This window comes from Hydra vulgaris, chromosome 08 (genome assembly GCF_038396675.1).
Source record: "Hydra vulgaris chromosome 08, alternate assembly HydraT2T_AEP".
NCBI lineage: Eukaryota > Metazoa > Cnidaria > Hydrozoa > Anthoathecata > Hydridae > Hydra > Hydra vulgaris.
Window position 1 is genome coordinate 31,426,724 of NC_088927.1, and position 21,301 is coordinate 31,448,024.

Consider the following 21,301-nt stretch of genomic DNA (forward strand, 5'->3'; position numbering starts at 1 on the left):
AAAGTGAACGGAAAATCTAGGCAAATAATCGTTATCGCAATAGTTTAGATCCTTCTATATTTATGAACGGTAATGTACTTGACGAGTTATCTATCCTTCATCTTCTAAGATTATCTTTTACTTCCGATCTTTCTTGAAAACTGTATATCAAATCCATCGCTAACTTAGCATCCTCTTAGGTTGCATCACTTTCTTTTGCTCAATACTTTCTTACTCCGGATTTTTTTCTATATCTTTATAAGTCTCAAATTCGGCCTTGTATAGAATACTGTTGCTATATCTGTGTCGGATTTTCTAATAATGCCCTTCCTCTTTTAGCCAAGGAAACCCCCCCCCCCCCCTCCGCAAAAGATTGTTTTTTTTTAAAAAATAAAGCTTCACATATTAAATAGATATTTATTTCATATATCATATTTAAAAACAAAAAATTAAATAAAGATAAAGATAACTTCAAAACGAAACTAAAACTTAACCGAACTTAAATAGTGAAAACTTTCCTCCTTGATTTCATATTGGCAAAATCGGTAATGATGTTTTTCATTTCCATTTTTCCAGCCGCTTTTGCCTCAATAGAAACTATTGCAAGGTCGCTTAAACGTTCTTTACCAATGGTATTTCGTAAATAATTTTTTATTATTTTAAGTTTCGAAAAAGAACGTTCAGCTGATGCAACAGTAACAGGTAATGTAAGAAAAAATAACAATGCTGTTATCACTTGTGGAACGCTTGCAACTATAGTTGACAATTTTACTATTAAAAGGTCAGCCAATTCACGTATAGATGATATTTTTGATATTTCATCGTGTAGCATTGACTTTACCATAACCATTTGCAGCGGAAATTCAGTTGTTATATCTTCACTATATTTTCTCTGAATGGCTTCTGCACAGCTTATGATCTCACGTTCTTTCATTACCATTAATTTATTTGGATGGATGCAGGAAAATAATTGTACCACTTCTTGCATTCCTTTAAATCTATTGTCGAGTTGGTTGATAACGACGTCCAAAATTTTTATAAAAAATTGATGCGAAAAATTTCCTCACTACTATCAAAACGGTGATCTGTAGATAATTCGTCAAAATGCCTTTTCACAATTTTTCTTCTTTTTTGAAAAAATATTGCAGGAATCTGCCATGTAGTCGCTATTTCTACCGCTTCAAGTTTTGCTGAATCAAACATCTTTCTATATTGTTTTAAATTTTTGCTGGCATTTTCTAGAGAACCTGAAGCTGTCGTAAGATCTAAATTTTTAGTTTGCAGCAATTTTGATGGTATATGTACCTCATTAAGGATTTTAGACAAAAGCATGCATAAAAAAACAAATTCGAAACTGCTCATATTTTTTTGTATTCGTACTGCTTCTTTGCGTTCTTCACGTTTTGTACTTGTTATTGATATCTTGGAAAGAGCTTTCATTATATCAAGAAAGCGAATTTTAACGGCGAAAAGAGAAGTATATCGTCCTGCCCATCGCGTTGGATTTAACCTTTTTAATGTTATTTGTGATTCTCCTGTATATTGGGATAGTAGATCCCACCTGTTTCTGCTATTTCCGAAAAATGAATACACATCTTCTAGCATTACAAAAAATGAATCAACTTCAACACAACATTTAACCGCATCGTTAATAACAAGATTTAAATTATGAGCTGCGCAATGCATATACATAGCATTGGGTTGATTTTTCTTAAAAAGGGCCTGAACCCCATTGTATATCCCACTCATGACGTTCGCACCATCATAACCTTGACCCCTGCAGTTACTTAATTTTATATGATGTTTTTCTAACAGATTTAAAATTTCTTCATGTAGTCCAGCAGCAGTGTGGTTATATATTTCCGTGAATCCCAAGAAAACTCCTTTAATTTCAATTGATGTGGCTTCATCTTTTTCATTTTTAATAATTTTTACGTATCTAAATACTTGACTGAGCTGATCTCTTTTAGTAATATCTTGTGTTGTATCCATTATAATTGAATAAAAAGGTGAACTATTAATATCAGCAGTAAGAGTGGCTTTTAAATGCGTTGCAAGGCAATGTATGACTTCATTTTGAATTTGATGGCTTAAATATTTTATAGATCCATTTGGCATACTCAAAACTTGCTTCATAACATTATCATATTTAGCTAAAAGTTGAACTTGGGTTAAAAAATTACCATTATATTCATTGTCAAATGATTCACGATGACCACGAAAAGTCAAAGAATTTTTACAAAGTGCTAATGTTATATTTACTATCCGCTCTAAGACTTGCACCCAAAAATTTGATTGGTATCGTATTTGTTCTTCTATATTTTTATCAATTGTTTCATTATGTTGCCATTTTTCATAAATGCAATAAGCAAATATATGTTGCTGACTATTTTCGTGAATTTTAATTTTTTTAGAAAGACCACGTCAATCTCTGACACCATGCTCACGCCAGTTATCCTTTGCTTTTTGTTCTTCTGAGAAAAGCCAACAAGGCTCGCAATAAACGGCATCAAGTTTTGGGGAATAGCAAAGCCACATTCTTTCTACAGATCCATATTTTGTGGTAGTTTTAAAATATTCCTTGGAAAACCTACGGTTTTCTTGCAAGGGGTCGCGTATAAAAGGACCTTTTGACCGACACGATTCCGATAATACAATTATTTTCTTAATATCTTTTGTTAGTATTTTACCATGAAAATTTGCAATGTCAGTAGAAAATAATTCACTTGATTTTTCTAAATTAATTTGTTCAATGGCGTCATTCGTATCAGAGTTTGAATCTTCTTTGTCTTCATTTCGGTGGTTTCTCGGAGACCTATTCACATCTTCTTCGTTCACATTTTTATTACCAGTAGCAATGTTTTCTTCGATATCATCATGTTCTACTGACTGATTTATACATACCACTTCTGCAGAGTTTTGACTTTCCACTTCCGTTTCCGCTCGCTTTTCGATTGGTTTCAAAAACGTTGTTAGCTTCGGCAATTTAGCTAAAGTAGCTTTTGTTTCTTTTAACTTTCTTCTTTTTGCTGCACCGCTTGTACTACTTAATTTCTTTTCCATTATTATGAGTCAAAATCTAAATTATTACAAATTTATAAATTCAGTACCTTTTGTAAAATTTTTAATTATTACAAATTTATTAATTACCTTTTATTAAATATATCAGTGAAGTAATAAACTCTCGTGCAACAATACTTTATTATTCGTAACACGATTAAATAAATTGGAGACTAGTAATTCAGATAAAATAAGAAATGAAAAGTTAACTTAATACAACGGAAGATTTAATATAAAATTGAAAATGAGAACATACATTTAAAAGTTAATTTGTATATGCAACAAGGATTATAGAATCATTATCCTTGATATGCAACGACATAACAAATAATATTGTTTATATTTTAAAAATATTGAATATGCAACTAAGAACTTATAAATTGAAGAACTTCTTACAGTTTAAAAAAAATTTATACGCAACAAATTATTACTTTTACCGAATTCAGTCTAATTGTCTAATTCATACACAAACACAACATAACGGTATAAAAATTAACTATACAACAACATCTGGCAGTTCGCAGCTGATAATCGTACTTTATTTCTCAATTGCGTATGCAATTTTAAAAAGATTACAACTTTTCGTTTAAATGTAAACTACGCACTCCAATACAAAAATAAATTTTTGAACAATATATTTTAATACGATGGATGACATTTTTTTTATCCAAGTTTTATATTTTAGGGCCCACTATACCTGCGGAAAAGAGTTTTATAGTATAAATATTATTGAGAGTATAATTTTTTTTATATGAGGGCCCCCAATAGCTGGTTGGCCCCCCCCCCCCCGCAACGCAGGGTTCTGCGTCCAGTAGTTCCGCCACTGCTATAAATACCATAATGGTCACTGCTCTATAGAGCTAGCGTCTCTTGTGCAATCTACTAAAATTTATTCTCGTGTTACTCGTGTTAATAAGATTTCTTTTCTGTGATTGTTCCTAATTGCTCCAAAAACTCTTATTCGTCTAGCTTTTTTCTTCGAACATCAGTTCTTCGGAATTTGTTTTTTTCATCTTGCTTTCCTGATTCATATAATTTGCAATCTTTCAAGTCGTCTGTCAATCGTTATCTTGCTCAATAACTGCATCTTTTTTCTTTCTGTAACTTCCAATTCTAATAGTGGTTGTTTGCAGCCATGTTGGTAGCAAAGATGTCGAAAAAAAAAAAAAAAATCCAGGTTTGATAGAAATTCTATCAGGTTTTTTCTATCAATTTCGATCAATCTTCAGTTGCCATTGTTTACATAAATTAGGTTTTAAGTTTCTTTAACCAGTTTCGCTTGGTGAAAAAAATTTAAACATTAAATCAATTTAATGGTTGATGTTGGATATAAATAATTACGCTTGAGAAAATTAGACTCGTAAGAAATGTTGACGTAACATAACCATTATGTTATTTGCAGTATACCAACACGCCACATACGAACTCTTATTGATTTTACAAATGAATTAACTTCAAGTTAATTTTTTTGTTTTATTTTGTTCGCAAGTTAAACTTGCTATAATTTATTTTGTAATTATTAAAAAAACATAAATTTCTTTTAATAAAGTATTAGTTTTTTAATATTATCTAGAAATTATTATACACCCAAAATAGAATATAAAAAACAGAAAAGGTTCTGACTTGAATGTCTTTTTTTTAAACAATAAAGTTCTTAAGTTTATTTGTATGAAAAGTGAGAAAAACGATGATTCTAAGATAGATGCAAAAATCTGCGCTATAAACAAAAAATGCCTCAGATTATAACAATTTTAATTTGATTTTACCACTGATGGGCCAGTATCGGCCCAATGGCTGTTGATCTTCTTTGGCAAATCTTTTTTGGACCATTAATGGTTTCTTTGCGGCTACCCAGGTAAGGCAATTTTTTTAAAGGCTCGAAAACGGTTACAGCTTCCTAGAACTGGCAATCCAAGAACGGAACTTTATTGGTCCATTAATGAATTCGCTGGTATAGGCTAGCCTTTATTGGATCACTATATCCTTGCTGTCTGGGATGCGTCTTAGGCACTGGTAAAATATAAATTAAAAATATGTGGTATTCTAATTTTTGGTATTTTGGATCAAGGAATCCAATTTTTTTTTTTTAATTTTTTTTTCGCCCATAAATTACACATGCACGCGTAAGTGTGCGTTGTACGCGTCATAGGTACGCGTAAAAAATATTTTTTATAGCAAATGTCAATTTTTTGACCTAAAATACTATCTGAAGTATTGATGCTTCATATGTTTATATATGATAGTTGTATAATTTTTGCCTTTTTTTTACCTTTCTGGCTGCGCCTGATCTAGCACAACTAGCGGCATTGGTAAGGAAGGAGGCGAGAACATCCTAAAACCAAAGTAAAAATTATTTAAAAGGTTAAAAAGTGATAACAAATATATTTTATAAAGTAGAAAGACCAGATTTAACCCTAAGAAAACAACAAACATTTTAACAAAAATTTAAATTTTTATTTTGTTAATATGTTATCAAAACGTTTTTTGACAAAGCAAAGAATATTTTAATTAAATAAGGTAAAATTTATGAACTACGTACCATAGAATACAAGCTTTTACTCAATTGTATAAGGCCTTTTTTCAACTAGGCGTAAGTATGCTTCCAGTTGTTTCTAATTTTTTTTTATTTTAGTATTTAATGTCAAGAAATAGAAATTTATGCGATGTGAAAAAAATTTACTATAAGTATTTCAATCAAATAAACTGAACAAAGATGAAAGATTTTATATTAAAGATTGTTTACCATGCAGGTTTTTGTCTATGGTTAATGATCCAATCACAAACTGCATTGCCATTAGCATTTACTTCTCGAAAATTGCTCTCTGTCTAACTTTAACTCTAACTATTTCCTTGCGAACAAATAAAGTGTGTTCACAGAAAATCAGCAATGCAAACGCCACCAAATTGTTCACTTGTGCTAGGAAATACATCTAAGTCGTTGTCACTGAAGTCACAGTTATAATACAAACAAGCTAACCCATTGTCAGCTATTTGCTATTCTATTGCTTAAACTGATATCGTAATCGAGGAAAATACAATCATTAATGGCATGTTTTGGTTTCATCCTAAAAGCAGAGTAACTTTTTTTTAGTTGGTAATATATACATATATATATATATATATATATATATATATATATATATATATATATATATATATATATATATATATATATGATTTAAGAACTGCCTTAAATTATTGGGGTCAGGTAATAAATTACAATACTTGCCATATATCAAATTCTTTTACAGTCATGTTTACAATGTGATTGTATAGATGGCATTAATATTTTAGAGTTTCACAACTTAGTTTTGGCCCAGGGTCCGGAGTCTGCATGAAGCGGTAAATAATAACAAGATTTTTGCAAGTTCTGTTAAGATAATGTTTTGCTCTTCCTGACCAACACTTGTCACGGCTTACTGTTCAATTTAAGCAAATGTTTTCATATAAAAACTAATATCATTTGCTATTGGAATTATTCTTTCTCACACCTTCATATGATTGCATTTTTTTGCAATATTATTCATTTACATTTCTTTTTCTAAGGAAGTACAGCTGAATCATCACCGGTGCTATAAGTCATCAGTGATGGTGACTAGTAGCACCGAGTTGATACGTTTATATATATATATATATATATATATATATATATATATATATATATATATATATATATATATATATATATGTATATATATATATATATATGTAAACAATTTTAAAATGTATTTTACAAAATAGGGTGCTCAATGTTCTTAAAGGAACAGAGCAATAATAAATTGATCAACTAATATCAACTTTTACTTATTTATATATATATATATATATATATATATATATATATATATATATATATATATATATATATTTTATTAAAGTGTATATATATATACAGATATATATATGTATATATATTATGCTAGTGTATTCTACAAACAGAGTGCTCAATGTTCTAACAGAACAGAGCAATAATAAATTAGTAAAAACACTTATCCAATTTTTTTGATTTCTTCTACACTGTGTATTTCACTGTGTAGATTCTTCCTCATAAACCTACTGATGGTGAAACACTGTGTAGAAGAAATCAAAAAAATTAGATAAGTGTTTTTACTAATTTATATATATATATATATATATATATATATATATATATATATATATATATATATATATATATATATATATATATATATATATATATACATATATATATATATATATATTTTATGTATATATATATAAATGTTCCTTAAAAATTTTCTCTCTCTCTCTTTATATATATATATATATATATATATATATATATATATATATATATATATATATATACATATATATATATATATATATATATATATATATATATATATATATATATATATATATATATATATATATTGCTCTGTTCTGTTAGAACATTGAGCACTCTGTTTGTAGAATACACTAGCATAATATATATACATATATATAATAAAGTCATTAACAAATATTGTAAAGATGTTATAATTAATTTAATTTTCACTATAAACAAATTACAAAACAGTTTATGTATAAAAGATCCGCTTCCTAAGCTGCTTAAATCCAATGTTGTTTACAATGTTTCTTGTGCTGGATGTAATGCCAGTTAGATTGGAGAAACCTCCAGACACTTAACAAAAAGGATTTATGAGCATCTTACAAGTGACAAACAATCTTATGTTTATAAGCATTTAATTTTATCTGTTAATTGTAAAAATCTAAGTAACTATAATTGTTTTTAAAGTTTTGGATACTGCTTCTAACAAAAACAAATTGAATATTAAAGAAGCACTCTTTATTAAATGGAAAAAACCCATCTTTAAATAAACAAACTGTTCATTATAATATAAACTTGTCTAGTAGTTTTTTGTTTTGTTTTTTTTATTTACTTATAATTTCATTTTTATTTTTTTTGCTATTTACGGTATCATAATTTGTATTATAATTTTTATTGGTTTGTAACAATTCTATTTGTCTGTTATTATTTCTCTGTAATGTCTTCAAATTTTGATTTTATATTTATATCCAGAGTTTTAAATTGTAATTTTATCTTTTGAAAATGTAGTATGTTAATTACGAAACATGTCAAGATTAAAAAATATCGTGTTTTTTTGTATGTATGTATATATATATATATATTTGTATATATATATATATATATATATATATATATGTATATATATATATATATATATATATATATATATATATATATATATATATATATATATATATATATATTAAAATATTTTATATGAAAAAATACAACTTTATAATGGAAATTAAAATTTCGTGTCATTCGGCAATCATTAGCCATATTATTCAAATATAAAATATAAACCGTTATAAAATATACAAGTTTAGCGTTGCAACGGCATCTGACGTCGCGACCCGATATTTGCGTCGCGATCCGATATTTGTTAATCGCCGTAATTAGTAAAAAATTTTTCCTATGCCTTCTAGCAGAAACCAATTCACTTTTTTTGTCAAGTAGTAATCGACTATCAAAAGTAATAATAAAATATTTTTTATTGATGCAAAGGTTACACTTTTTTGTAGATGGATTATAAGATGGGCATCTTTAACTATGTTCCACTTAATTATAGGCATGTTACCTGCGTCTTTATGTTTCCAGATTTCCTTGGGAAGTTTTGTATCATTCCTATACTTAGTTGCATTGAATGATTTAAGGTGGTTTGCAAATCTGAGCTTGAATGCGTTTTCACTAATACCGATATAAGATTTTTCCGAAAGACTGGGATTAGGTGATGCTAAAGTGACTTAAATAAAAATTAGTCACAGCTGCATGCCAAATATTCGATCAATTATTAATTTACACAACGAACAAATTTTGCGCAACAAACTCACCGCTAATGATATAAACTACAACTGCATTAAGAAAACTGCATGCGCGTTAAATAACCAATGTCTATAAAAAATGTTGTATATAAAGCCACTTTAGCATCACCTGATCCCAGTTTTACGGATTAATCTTACATCGGTATTAGTAAAAACGCATTCAAGCTCAGATTTGCAAACCACCTTAAATCATTCAATGCAACCAGGTATAGGATTTATCAATAATATATATATATATATATATATATATATATATATATATATATATATATATATATATATATATATATATATATATATATATATATATATATATATATATATATATATTTGGGTTATGACTTTTTTTCAAACCCTGTACTGATGTTTGATGAACTTTTACCTAAAAAGCGCAAAATGAACTATTATTTGCACATCTTTTGAAAAAAGTTCACTCCGCCATTGAAAAATTGACTTTGACATAAGTACTTTTATGTGACTCAATAAGCACTAAGGGTCTGCGTCTCGAAATCGTTTTCTCGAAATGAACCGGGAAAAGCGTAATGAGACGAGAAATTTCCCGGAAAAAAATAACGAGACAAAGGAAACGATTATCCCGGAATAAAGGTATAAATCGAGACATAAATTTTTTCTCGGAATTTAAAAACTGTGTCCCGGATAATTACGAACGTTACGAGACAGATCATTATATTAACTAGATATCTAACTCGCGCTTTCCCAATGAAGAAAATTTTTTGCCAACCAAGTTTGTTTTGCCAGCCAGAAATGACGCAATCATAAAAGCAAAGCTAAACAAACACTTATTAATTGTCCAGTTTAAATAAAGCGGGTTTAAAAACTTTAAAAATTTGCTTTACTTTTTCTTACAGAATTTTTTTGAAGTTAGACATTTAGTTAATATATATCATTGAGACATAGATATTTATATCTATCTGTCTCAATGATATATATTAATGCCATAATCATGCCATAACGATTCGAGACGTGGCATAACGATACGAGACATTCTATTAAGATACGTGACAAAACAAGACATTCCACAACGATTCGAAGCTAACGAGACATTCCGAATGCGTGATTTAGGGTTAACAAGTTAAATCCTTGATTATTAATGGGCAGATTTTGCTACATTTGGCTGCAAAGACCACTTGGCAGTAACATTAAGGGCCAGACTTGGCGATGTATGACTGACAGAATAAATTTGCTGTTAAAAAAATGCAAATCATTCACAACAAAAACAATAGCAATTACAAAAGTTTTTCAATAACCAAAAAGTTTAAACTTATATATTATAACTCTTCTTATATATTAGTGAAATTTAATGCTAAAAGCATTAAAGTGTCTTTCCTGGACCATCTGTGCACTAAAGCAGGTAAAAGTTTTTGATATTTTTTGATAATACAAGAAAAACAGAGACATCAAATAATATAAGACATACCAATTTTGAATGTTATGCATATTTTAATAAAAAAAATAATAATTTTGTTAAATTAGTGAGTTACTAAATTAGTATAGCAAAGTTGAACTGTCGTTAGTTCACTCTAAGAAAAAATCCGTTATATACAACGAACTGCATCTGTCGCTATTGCACCAACGGGTTTTCCGTTATGTTAACGGATTAAAATTTTAACGGAATGAAGTTCGTCGATATTAGTCCGTTGAAATTATGGATTTATTCCGTTCGTGCAACAAACAATTCGTTAAAAAAAAGGAATTTTTACGCTGGGCGACTTTTGCTGTTTTGGTAAAATGAAGAATTTACTACGTCATCGTATTGAATAATTTATTATTCCCTTTATTAAAATTTAAAAGGAATTAAGCCAGATAAAACTGAGATTTCATTACAAAATAGTTCTTATTTTTAGAATATAGATTATTTTATTATGATATTCAACATCTGATACAAGCAGTACTATTTATACAAACTAACTTGATCGGGAGAGATTTTTTAGCAAGCTTTAAACACTTTTTAACTTTTTAATTGAAAACTAATCAAATATTTATAAAAATTTAATTCAATATAGAAACTTTCAATTACAAAAAAAATCAAAAAATTTAAATAAAGTTATAAAAAGTTTTTTAATATATATTTTATTAATACGGTTATTATATTCAAGGTCAAAAAACATTTATATAAAAAACACAGACATGTATACAATTGTTACTATTCTAGATTTCAATTTTTAATACTGTTGCAAATTCATGTATGTGCACATTTCAATTCCAGCAACCTGTTGTCGGTTATTTAAAGATAAATAATCCTTAAAATACAATAAAGAAAATATTGAATATAAATGATATACCATAATACAAAATGTTAATAACTTTTACTAATAACCCTGTAAGAAACATTTGTTGCTAGTTCTTTATTTCTGAATTGCTAATAAAAATTATGTTATTTTATTGGTTCTACATTTCAATGTATTAAATTAAATTTTATTTAGTAATAATAAACACGTTAAAAGTATTAATATTAGAATTTAAATTTGATACCTCATGCCTGAATTAACCATGTCTAAAGTAGCAAGTTCTATACAAATATAAACAAGCAATATATAAACTTAGTTGCAACTAACATAAAAAAATTGCAAGTAAAAAAAAAAAAATAGTTCTACAACTAATTTAAACTTACAGTGTGATATAGCATCACATATGTCTAAAACAGCAAATCATAAAATCATATACACACTTAAATATACAAATTAAACAATATCTATATAAACTAAATAAACACCCATAAAAAAATACAAGTAAACATTTTACAATTGATGAACAGTTGTAAAATGTTTACTTGTGATATTGCATGCCACATGTTTAAAATTGCAAATTATAAAATCATATAAACTAGCTCTGTGTAAACATAGCTGCAAATAACCTAAATAATGATACTCATCATTGATGGATCTTTTGATGGCATCAAAAGAAATGTTAACATTTTTAATTTTAAAACTGATTTAAATTTATAACCTATTTTATATTTATATATTTATATTCTATTTTAAACGTGACATGTAGTAACCGTAAGTTACTACATGTCACGTTTAAAATAGAAAAATACACAAGAATATATACAAGTCATATAGTCTTAATTATAGAAATAATTGTTCAACTAAGCCTTTAGTTTATCATATTAAAAAAATTAAAAATGTATATATAGAAAATTTAAAATAAGTTTAACAACCTTCGAAATTACAAATAACAGAGTGTAATTTAAACAGTGTTTATCCATTTGCTTTCTCTACTAAAATTTAGTAAAAAAAAGCAAATGGATATTCACAATTTAAATTACGCTTTTTTCAACTAGTTTCACATTTAGTCCAAATGTGAAGCAATTTAAAAAATGGCAAGCTAAACTCACTGCAGCAAACCTTTATCTACAACTTAAATGTGGTTTAAGAAAAACGCCTTTTAAAACTTTATCATTTATAAATAAAGAACTATAATATATTGACAAATCTAAATCAAACAAACAAGACTTAAAAATATAATCTACAGAAAAAGCACTTCAAAATTTCTCATAGAGACCCTTTTTAATAAAAAGTTCAGTTGTTTTTCGACGGATTTGAATATTTGATCCGTTGAATTAAAGAAATTTCGAAGAACCCGTTTGATATACTCCGTTAATTTTGTGATTTTTGGTTACGAATTACTTCGTTAATTTAACGGAAAAAAGAAATCCGTTGCTTTTTCAAAATTTACAAAGATTACAAAAATCTTTTCTAAAAAATTTAAAAAAAACTTACTATTCAAAATTTATTAATAAAGTTAAAAATGACTCAAAAAGCACTTGGAAAGTATTAAAAGAAATTACTGGAAAACAAAAAACATGCTCAAGCTCTTTACCACAAATGCTGAAATTGATAACAATAGCTTGTATGAACCACAAATAATAGCTCATGAATTCAATAAATATTTCAATGAAATGATCCAATTTCATTGAAATATTTTCTCTGTCAAGAAAAATACCAAATACCCAAACCTCATTTTATGATTTTTTGGTACCTATTGACAAAGATATTTGCTCTGAAGAATTATCTGCTGAGCTATCATTTGATGAGTTTGAAAAAGCTTTCAAATCCTTAAAAAAAAATAAAGCACCTGGTGCAGATAAAATAAACGGGAATATTGTTATAGATTGCTAGGAACAATTATAAAACGTTCTTTTTAAAATTTTCAGAGCATCTATTCATCAAGGTATTTTTCATGAACGTTTAAAACTTGCCAGGGTTACCCCTATCCATAAAGTAGGCGACAGATACAATATCAGTAATTATCGTCCTATTTCTGTTCTTTCTATATTTTCTAAAATTTTAGAAAGAATTATCTTCAACAGAGTATACAACTATTTTAATTACAACAACTTATTTCATGACAATCAGCATGGTTTCAGAAAAGGGAGTTCAACTGAGCATGCCATTATTCAATTTATACATAACATCTCTGAATCTTTTGAACAATCTCAATATACACTAGGTGTTTTTATTGACCTATCAAAAGCTTTTGATTCGGTCAATCGCCGCATTTTAATCAAAAAATTTAAACATTATGGTTTAAATAATAAAATCTTAAAATGGTTTACAAGCTATTTAACAAATCGAAAACAACTTGTGTATAGTTATGATGGTCAGCAAAGTGAACCTCTGAGCATAACCTGTGGTGTTCCACAATGTTCTATTCTCGGACCACTTCTATTTTTAATCTATGTAAACGACTTAAACAATGCTTCCAAATTGAAAAGTATAATGTTCGCTGATGATACTAATCTTTTCTTATCTGATGTTTATGAACTCTTTTCAACTACAAACAAAGAACTCAATCTTATTTCTAATTGGTTTAAAGCTAATGAATTAACTTTAAATATAAACAAAACAAAATGGATTATCTTTGACTCCTGCGCAAAAAACGTTTTTTACCAAGTAATATGCCTCAAATTTATATTGATGAAACGATAATAAAAAGAGATACTGTTATAAAATTCTTAGGTGTTTATCTTGATGAGAATATTACTTGGAGAAAACATATTGATCATCTAAGCACAAAAATTTCCAAAAATATTGGCATTTTATACAAAGCCCGAAATTATCTAAACAATAAAAATTAACCCAACTCTATTATTCATTTATACACAATAATATAAATTATGCAATCATCGCCTGGGGAAGTACGGATAAAAGTAAATTACAACATCTTTATTGCCGTCAGAAAAATGCAATCCGCGTAGTTAATTATGCGGATTACATATATTAATTATTTAATGTCTTATGTTTTACTTTTATATGGAAAAACGATTATCTTTATTTGTTTTGATTATCTTTTAAACGATTATCTTTATTTGTATTGATAATCTTTATTTGTTTTTAACGACCTTTTTTTTTTAAAACCAATAAATAAATACACATTAAGAAATTATAGTTTTTTAAATGAACCTTTTTGTAGAACTAAGTTCAATCAATTTTATATTTCATATCGTGCACCCCATTTTTGGAATAAAATAGTATTACCAAACTTTGATCCTTCTATTACTCTTCCTGTTTTTAAAATTAAGTTAAAAAAATTAATTCTCTCTAAGGACAACATTCTAAAATTCTACTAAAAATGTCTGTAAAATGTATTTGTTAAATCTTCAGCTTATTGTATATTAAAATGTGTTGTATCTTTGCATAATGTAAATACGTTAAATTTTTTATATATATTTATACATGTTTTACATATATATATATATTTTTTATTTTATATATATATACGTTATAAATACTACTTTTTAAGGTTCCGACGATAAGATCCTTATGATCTTCTTTTGAAAGCTGAGCTTTATATTGTTAGTACGCTGATTTGTATTATTTGCGTAATTGTATTACGACTTATGTTTATGTATTACGGCTTACGAATTATGTAACACGACTAACATTGTAAACTTAAAAAAAAAAATTTTTTTTAAAAAATATGCCAATACACTACAACAATGTTATTGATATCTTTCCCAATATCACAATTAGGAGTCACTATGGGTAATATATCTACATCTACATTTGTAGGGAGTTTATTTATTAGTTGATTTTGAATAAATTGCAAAGCTTTAGTAAATTGCAAATTGATATCTTTCACTGCGTAACCTCTTAACACAAAGGTTTGCGCTAAAGCAAGCAGTTCTTTAGAAAGAATTTCCCTTTCTGATATAATTCTATATATATACATATATATATTTATATATTTCTGATTATGATATAATTCCATATATATATACACACATATATATATATATATATATATATATATATATATATATATATATATATATATATATATATATATATATATATATGTTATTTTATTATAAATTTGTTATACTATTTGGTATTGAATTCACGTCCATATTCTTTTTCTTCAAAAGTATTAGTGCTTTACAAGTTTGGGTTAAGTTAGAGTTTTGGCTGTTTCTAGTGAATTTATTTTTAATGCAGTATGGACTACGCGTAATTCGCGGGGTAAAGCAAAAATGACGATGATGTTTATCTAACGGGAAAAAGGTATTAGTGCTGAGCCACTTCGAAATGCCGGTAATAATAAACGCAATTCTGAGCAGAAGTTTATTACCACCACGACATAAATTATGATTACACAAAAGCAATGTTTTTTGTTTTTTTTATTTTATACCTCTTATCATTTTATATTTATTCATTTTAAATATTATATGATATATCTATGCATATGTATATTTGATACTAGTGAATTTCTTTTAACAACGTACACCTTAGTGTTTAAAATTCGGTAATATTTTTGCGATTTTATTTTTAAAGACTTTTTAATGGCTTAAAAGCAGTTATGTTTATGTCAAAATGAATAACATTCGTAATAAAAAAAAATGAAACGTGGTGTTGCGCTTTTATTTGCAGAGACACAGGGCCGTCGAGAGGGAGGGGCAATCGGGGCATATATGCCGTGGGTGCAAAGATAATTGGTGCCAAAAGACGAAAAAAATATATATATAATGAGATTTTAATTACAAAAAGGTAAAAAAATTGTTTTTATTGATGAGGTTATAAAATAAATTTACTCGGTAATGCACATTGCAATTAACTTTGCTTTATTTATATTAACAAAGAAATAAAGTTTTATATAATTTATCTTTTTTCTTTGATTGGTGGGGATCAGCCAAAAAAAACATTTGACTTGTTTTATAAATTGGCAACATTTAGACATTAGATCTTATCCAAACAAAACATTTTATTGTTAAAGATAAGCTTTGTCAGGTTATTTCAGAAAAAAAATCTAATAAATTTTATGATAATACTCAAAAAAAAAGAAACAAAGTCAAGACTTAAAACTACATGCTTGTGTCTCTTAAAACTACAAGCAAGGTGACGGAGAGAACTGTCATAGATTAGATTATGAAAAACTGTGCACAATCTAATATTAAAGTCTCAATATTCAACTCAGAGTCACACAATGATTTCTTCAAAAGATATATTCCTATAGGCACGCATCTTATGTAGAAGTCGTTATGTGACACTGTGTTGAATGTTTTGGCAAAGTCGGTACTCCAGATGACCACGGTAAACTGTTTCCTTTAGAATGTTATGATATTCAATCAGATTTTTAAGGCAGCCTTTGCGATGTGCTTTGATTTCAAGCTAGCTATCAAACTGGATCACTGGTCAGCTAGCTAATAGACAACAATGTTTAGTTATTAGAGAATAAACGTCAGATTGGGATTAAGTCACAAGTGGCGTCTCTTAGTAAAGAGATGCCACTTGTCACTTTACTAAGAGACAAGTGGCGTCTCTTCACTTGTCTCTTAGTAAGTCATTTCAGTGTCGGAGCTGTCCAGCTTTGGAAAAAAACTGTACCAACTGTACATTAAGTAACGCATCTAAAGTTTTGTGTGCAAACCAGGTCATCTCTTTTCGAAAATTGCTCTACTCAGACGTGTGCTACAACGCACAATATCGTTACTTAAACATTTTAGTTACAATCAAATGTTAAAATTACTCGGCGTAAATACACTTGAAGAACGAGGAACTCATACTGCAATGCAAAATTGCTTGTCATTTACAATAGATTGAACTTTATAATTAACAACTACTGCCTTTTTCATCAAACTCAGCAAGTATATTAAGTAAAAATGACCTGTTTAAAATTCCTACTAATCAAAGGTTATCCAGAACGTCAGCACTTTTTTACAAACTGTTAAAATGAACTAGCGCAGGATGTAATTGATGCACCTACAGTAAACTCTCTTTAAAAATATGTTTGGGTTGTTACTTCCGATGCAGCAATGTCAATCGTCAGCATATTAAATAAAGCATATTAAAACCTGGTGTTACTTTCATCCATCGGTATTAAACCTTTTATGAACAAGTTTAGTTTCTTGTAATAAATAAACAAAAATTTTATTTTTTATTTTTAGTTCATTTTTAAAATGTCGTTTTTTTAAAAAAAGTTTTTTTTATATATTTTTAATTTTCCATCAGTTCCCAAAACATAAACTTGAAGTAAATATTTTTAATATTACGCTTTGTCATTTCCTTCAACCAATTCAATTTAAAATTAGGATTGTGAAAACTGTATATTAAAAATCCTCATTTATCTGGTTGAATGATCTAGAACTGGTAAAAATTAAAGCTTGTGAAATAGAAGACATTTTTATGGAAGATATTTTGCATTTTAATAGTTTGAAAAAGTCTTCGTTTATCACTTCTAAAAACACATTACGCTTTCTTAACCAAATTTACTCAAAGGGTCTATAGCCTATTTTCCTATCTCTATGCATTCTATTTTGAATTTTTTAGCGCGATGCCAACTCCTGTCACAGAAGGTGAACGATCTTTAAGTAAACTAAAATTGATTTCAAAAAAAAAGTGTAAGAACATGAGCGTCTATAGAACATGCGTTAAAAATAAATACAACTTTGTCGTAAGATGACATAATAATAGCAATAACTTTTGCTATTAAAAAAGCAAAAGATTGTTTTCAATATCAATATCAAAGAGTCTGCTTATTAATCCTAATCAGTGAATGTTGAATGTATTGCAAAAGTGTTATTTAATTCAAAAACGGTTCATGAAAACATGGATGTAAAGTTATGGTAGGGGAGATGGGGGCACCTTGATCTGTAGGGGGGGGGGGGGGAAGGCAGCTTGATTTTTTTGCACTACATCATCTATTTATAATTATATCTGCGTGACGTCATAAGTTGCTATCCGCATAGACTTCCGGCTATTTATTTTCGTTGTTGTTTTGCAAAAAAAATAATTTTACGAATTTAAAGAAATAAAAGTTTGATTTTCGCGATAAAAGGTAAATTTGATGAACATGAGAATTATTTATATATTTTTGTTGCTATGTTAAATATTTGTAAAATATCAACTAGAGTCCCTATGTGTTTTATTGACCCATATTTTATGGTATGATTTTGGCGTCGCATGTTATTTATCGGCGAGATACAGCCATTATTACATGACGTATACCTATAGGGGTTCTTTGATCTCTCTAACATGGGGCTGGTTGATCTGAGGATCAAGGTGCCCCATATTAAAATTATAGTAATACATGTTTAATTTGATCTGGTTTTTGTGTATTTGATTACATTAAAATAACTATTGAAATGCATTCATTGCACAAAGAACTAATATTTTTATTTGCTAGATAAATAAAATTAATAATATTTAGATAAAAAGGTAAAATTATTCTATAAAGATATAGTAATAATACTCGATTTAAATTTGTTGAATTTTTGATAGACAATAATTTGTATCATATTGCATCAAATCCTAAAAATGTTTTTGAATTTGTTTTCAATATTTTAGATTTGGTATTGACTGAAAATGGTAAGAAGTAGAATTCGAAAGACAGATAGAGGAATGATACCTCCAGAAACAATGAGAGCCGCTGTAAATGAAGTTTTATTGATAAACAGGCCTAACAAACAAGTTGCTCGAGAGTTTGGTGTCGATCGTATGACATTGAAAAGATATGTTAAAAAGCAACGGCTTAATCCAGATATTACATTTAAACCGAGATTTAATACACGACAGGTCTTTACAGAAGAAGAGGAAGATTCGTTATCAAATTATTTGCTTCAAGCGTCGAAGATGAACTATGGCCTTTTTTTACAAAAACAACTCGCCAATTAGCATATGAAATGGCTGTTGCTGATAATAAAGTTTGTCCGGATTCATAGATCAAGAACAAAACGGCAGGCATCGATTGGTTACAGAGCTTTATGAAAAGAAAACCAGAATTATCTCTACGAGCACCAGAAGCCACTAGCTTTGCAAGAGCGACAGCATTCAACAGATTCACTGTTAGTGAATTTTTTCGGAATCTCCGGGAAGTGCGGGAACGTCATCAGTTTGGTTCAGAAAGCATTTACAATGTAGACAAAACGGGACTAACAACCATACAAAAACCTGTTAAAGTTATTGCTAGTAAAGGTGTCAAACAAGTAGGTAGTATAACATCGGCAGAAAGAGGAACTCTCGTGACAGCTTGTTGTGCTGTAAATGCGATCGGCAATTCGATACCACCCCTGTTTGTTTTTCCGAGGGTGAAGTTTCGGGATTTTATGATCAAAGATGGCATCTGGATGCGTAGGATTTGCTAATCCATCTGGTTGGATGACATCAGAGATCTTTATCGAATGGTTAAAACCTTTCATCAAACATTCGCACTGTTCGAAAGAGTCCAAAGTTCTTCTTGTGTTAGACAACCACGAGAGTCATATATATGTGGCAGCCCTCGATTTGGCGAGAGAAAACGGAATAACTATGCTTAGTTTTCCACCACACTGTAGTCACAAGCTGCAACCGTTGGACAGATCTGTGTATGGGCCTCTGAAGAGGTATTACAACGCGGCATGTGGCAATTGGCTAGTCAGCAGTCCAAGACCGATGACTATTTATGACATTGTTCCGATTGTGTGTGAAGCATATGGTAAAGCTTTTACAAAATCAAACATTGAGTCAGGGTTTAAAGTTGCCGGAATCAAACCATTTAACCCGGACATTTTCACAGATGACGAATTTCTGGCAGCCTCAGTGACCGATCGTCCAGAACCAACTCCTCCTACTGTTGAACATCCAGAAATCATTGCAGATATTGCAGAAACTATTGTATCGAACCCCGATGAAAATCAGCAGGAAATGGCTAGGTTGGATGAGCGAGACTCTTCTGAATTAGCAGGACCATCTGTTGCCGAAGCAGGATTATCTGTTGCCGTAACAGCAATCCGGAATGTCATAACACCTAAAGTTCTGAGACCCTTTCCGAAGGCTCCAGCCAGAAAAAAACAATTTCAAGTAGGCAACATAAAACAAGAATTTTGACAGACACTCCTGTTCGAAATGAGATTTGTTTAGCAAAAGAAAAAAACAAAACAAAAAAACCGACCAAAAAAAAAGTTCCAACTGTTCAGAAAAATTTAAAAAAGACCACAACAAAACCTAAAACAAAAAGTGCTCCTAGAAGACTTCAGTTTGAAGAATCCGATGATGAGTTTGAGGAAGAGTTGAGACTTCGAAAGATAAAACGTATCAAGAAAAAAAATGCTACAAGTGCAGCCGTTGAAGACGATGAGCCAATGGAACTTTCCGATGATTCTGATAATATTGATGGCCTACCACCGCTTGAAAGTGATGACAGTGAAAATGATCTTGACATGATATCTTCTCAACAGATAGTTGAATCATCAGACCTGAACTTTAACTTTGATGCACTGAATGTGGAGGATTTTGTTTTCGTTAAATTTGATACGAAAAAGAAAACGATTCATTATGTTGGACAAATCTGTAAAGAAAATGTGCGAATGATCAAATATTTGAAAAGAGAAAATTTAAAATCATATAAATTCATCTCTGTCAGTGAGCAATTATACGAGTTTATCAGAGATGATATCGTCTGCAAGCTTCCCGATCCAATGCAGCATGGTGGCACGGCTCGTGTCGATCGACATTTGATTTTCGACCTTGGTTTTTCAGTTTTTGCAAACATTTCTAAAGATTTCTGATGAAAAAACTGGCGCAATAAACTTTAAATATGAACCTCTCAGCAGAAATGTGCAGAACTATGTTTTTAATTATGCTTTATTGCCAACATTTTATTGATTTTGTAAAAACTGTTTATAGGATCAAAGTGCCCCATAGTGCAGATCAAGGTGCCCCATATACGGGGCACTGTGATCCTTTGTAGGCGATGTTATAAAGTTGAGTTTTAGCTTACTAAATTTTATTTGTACCAAAATTAGCTTGTTGATTTGAGTAAAGAAATATTCTTTTTAAAATATTGAAAATAGAAGTGTTGTCTGCAATGGTTTTCAAGTAATCAACCATAAACCCTGAAAAGGATCAAGGTGCCCCCATCTCCCCTATTAGAAATAACAACACAGTAA

At 29.0% G+C, this 21,301-nt stretch overlaps 1 protein-coding gene across 1 annotated transcript; it reads right to left on the reverse strand.

The window, feature by feature from the left end:
* Positions 1-1,014: 1,014 nt before the first annotated feature.
* On the reverse strand, positions 1,015-2,517 carry LOC136083248 (zinc finger MYM-type protein 1-like). The gene is made up of 2 exons (XM_065802648.1): positions 2,427-2,517; positions 1,015-2,294 (listed from the first exon to the last, which is right to left on the reverse strand). The coding sequence occupies exons 1-2, from the start codon at positions 2,515-2,517 to the stop codon at positions 1,015-1,017; spliced, it is 1,371 nt and encodes a 456-aa protein (XP_065658720.1).
* Positions 2,518-21,301: the final 18,784 nt, after the last annotated feature.

What these genes read in the sequence shown, in the direction of transcription:
- LOC136083248 (XM_065802648.1), bottom strand. Translation starts at nt 2,517, where the DNA reads ATGTGGCTTTGCTATTCCCCAAAACTTGATGCCGTTTATTGCGAGCCT. An exon ending in AAAAGCAAAGGATAACTGGC is followed by an intron (nt 2,295 to 2,426) that starts GTGAGCATGGTG and finishes ATAAAAATATAG; the next exon opens with AAGAACAAATACGATACCAA.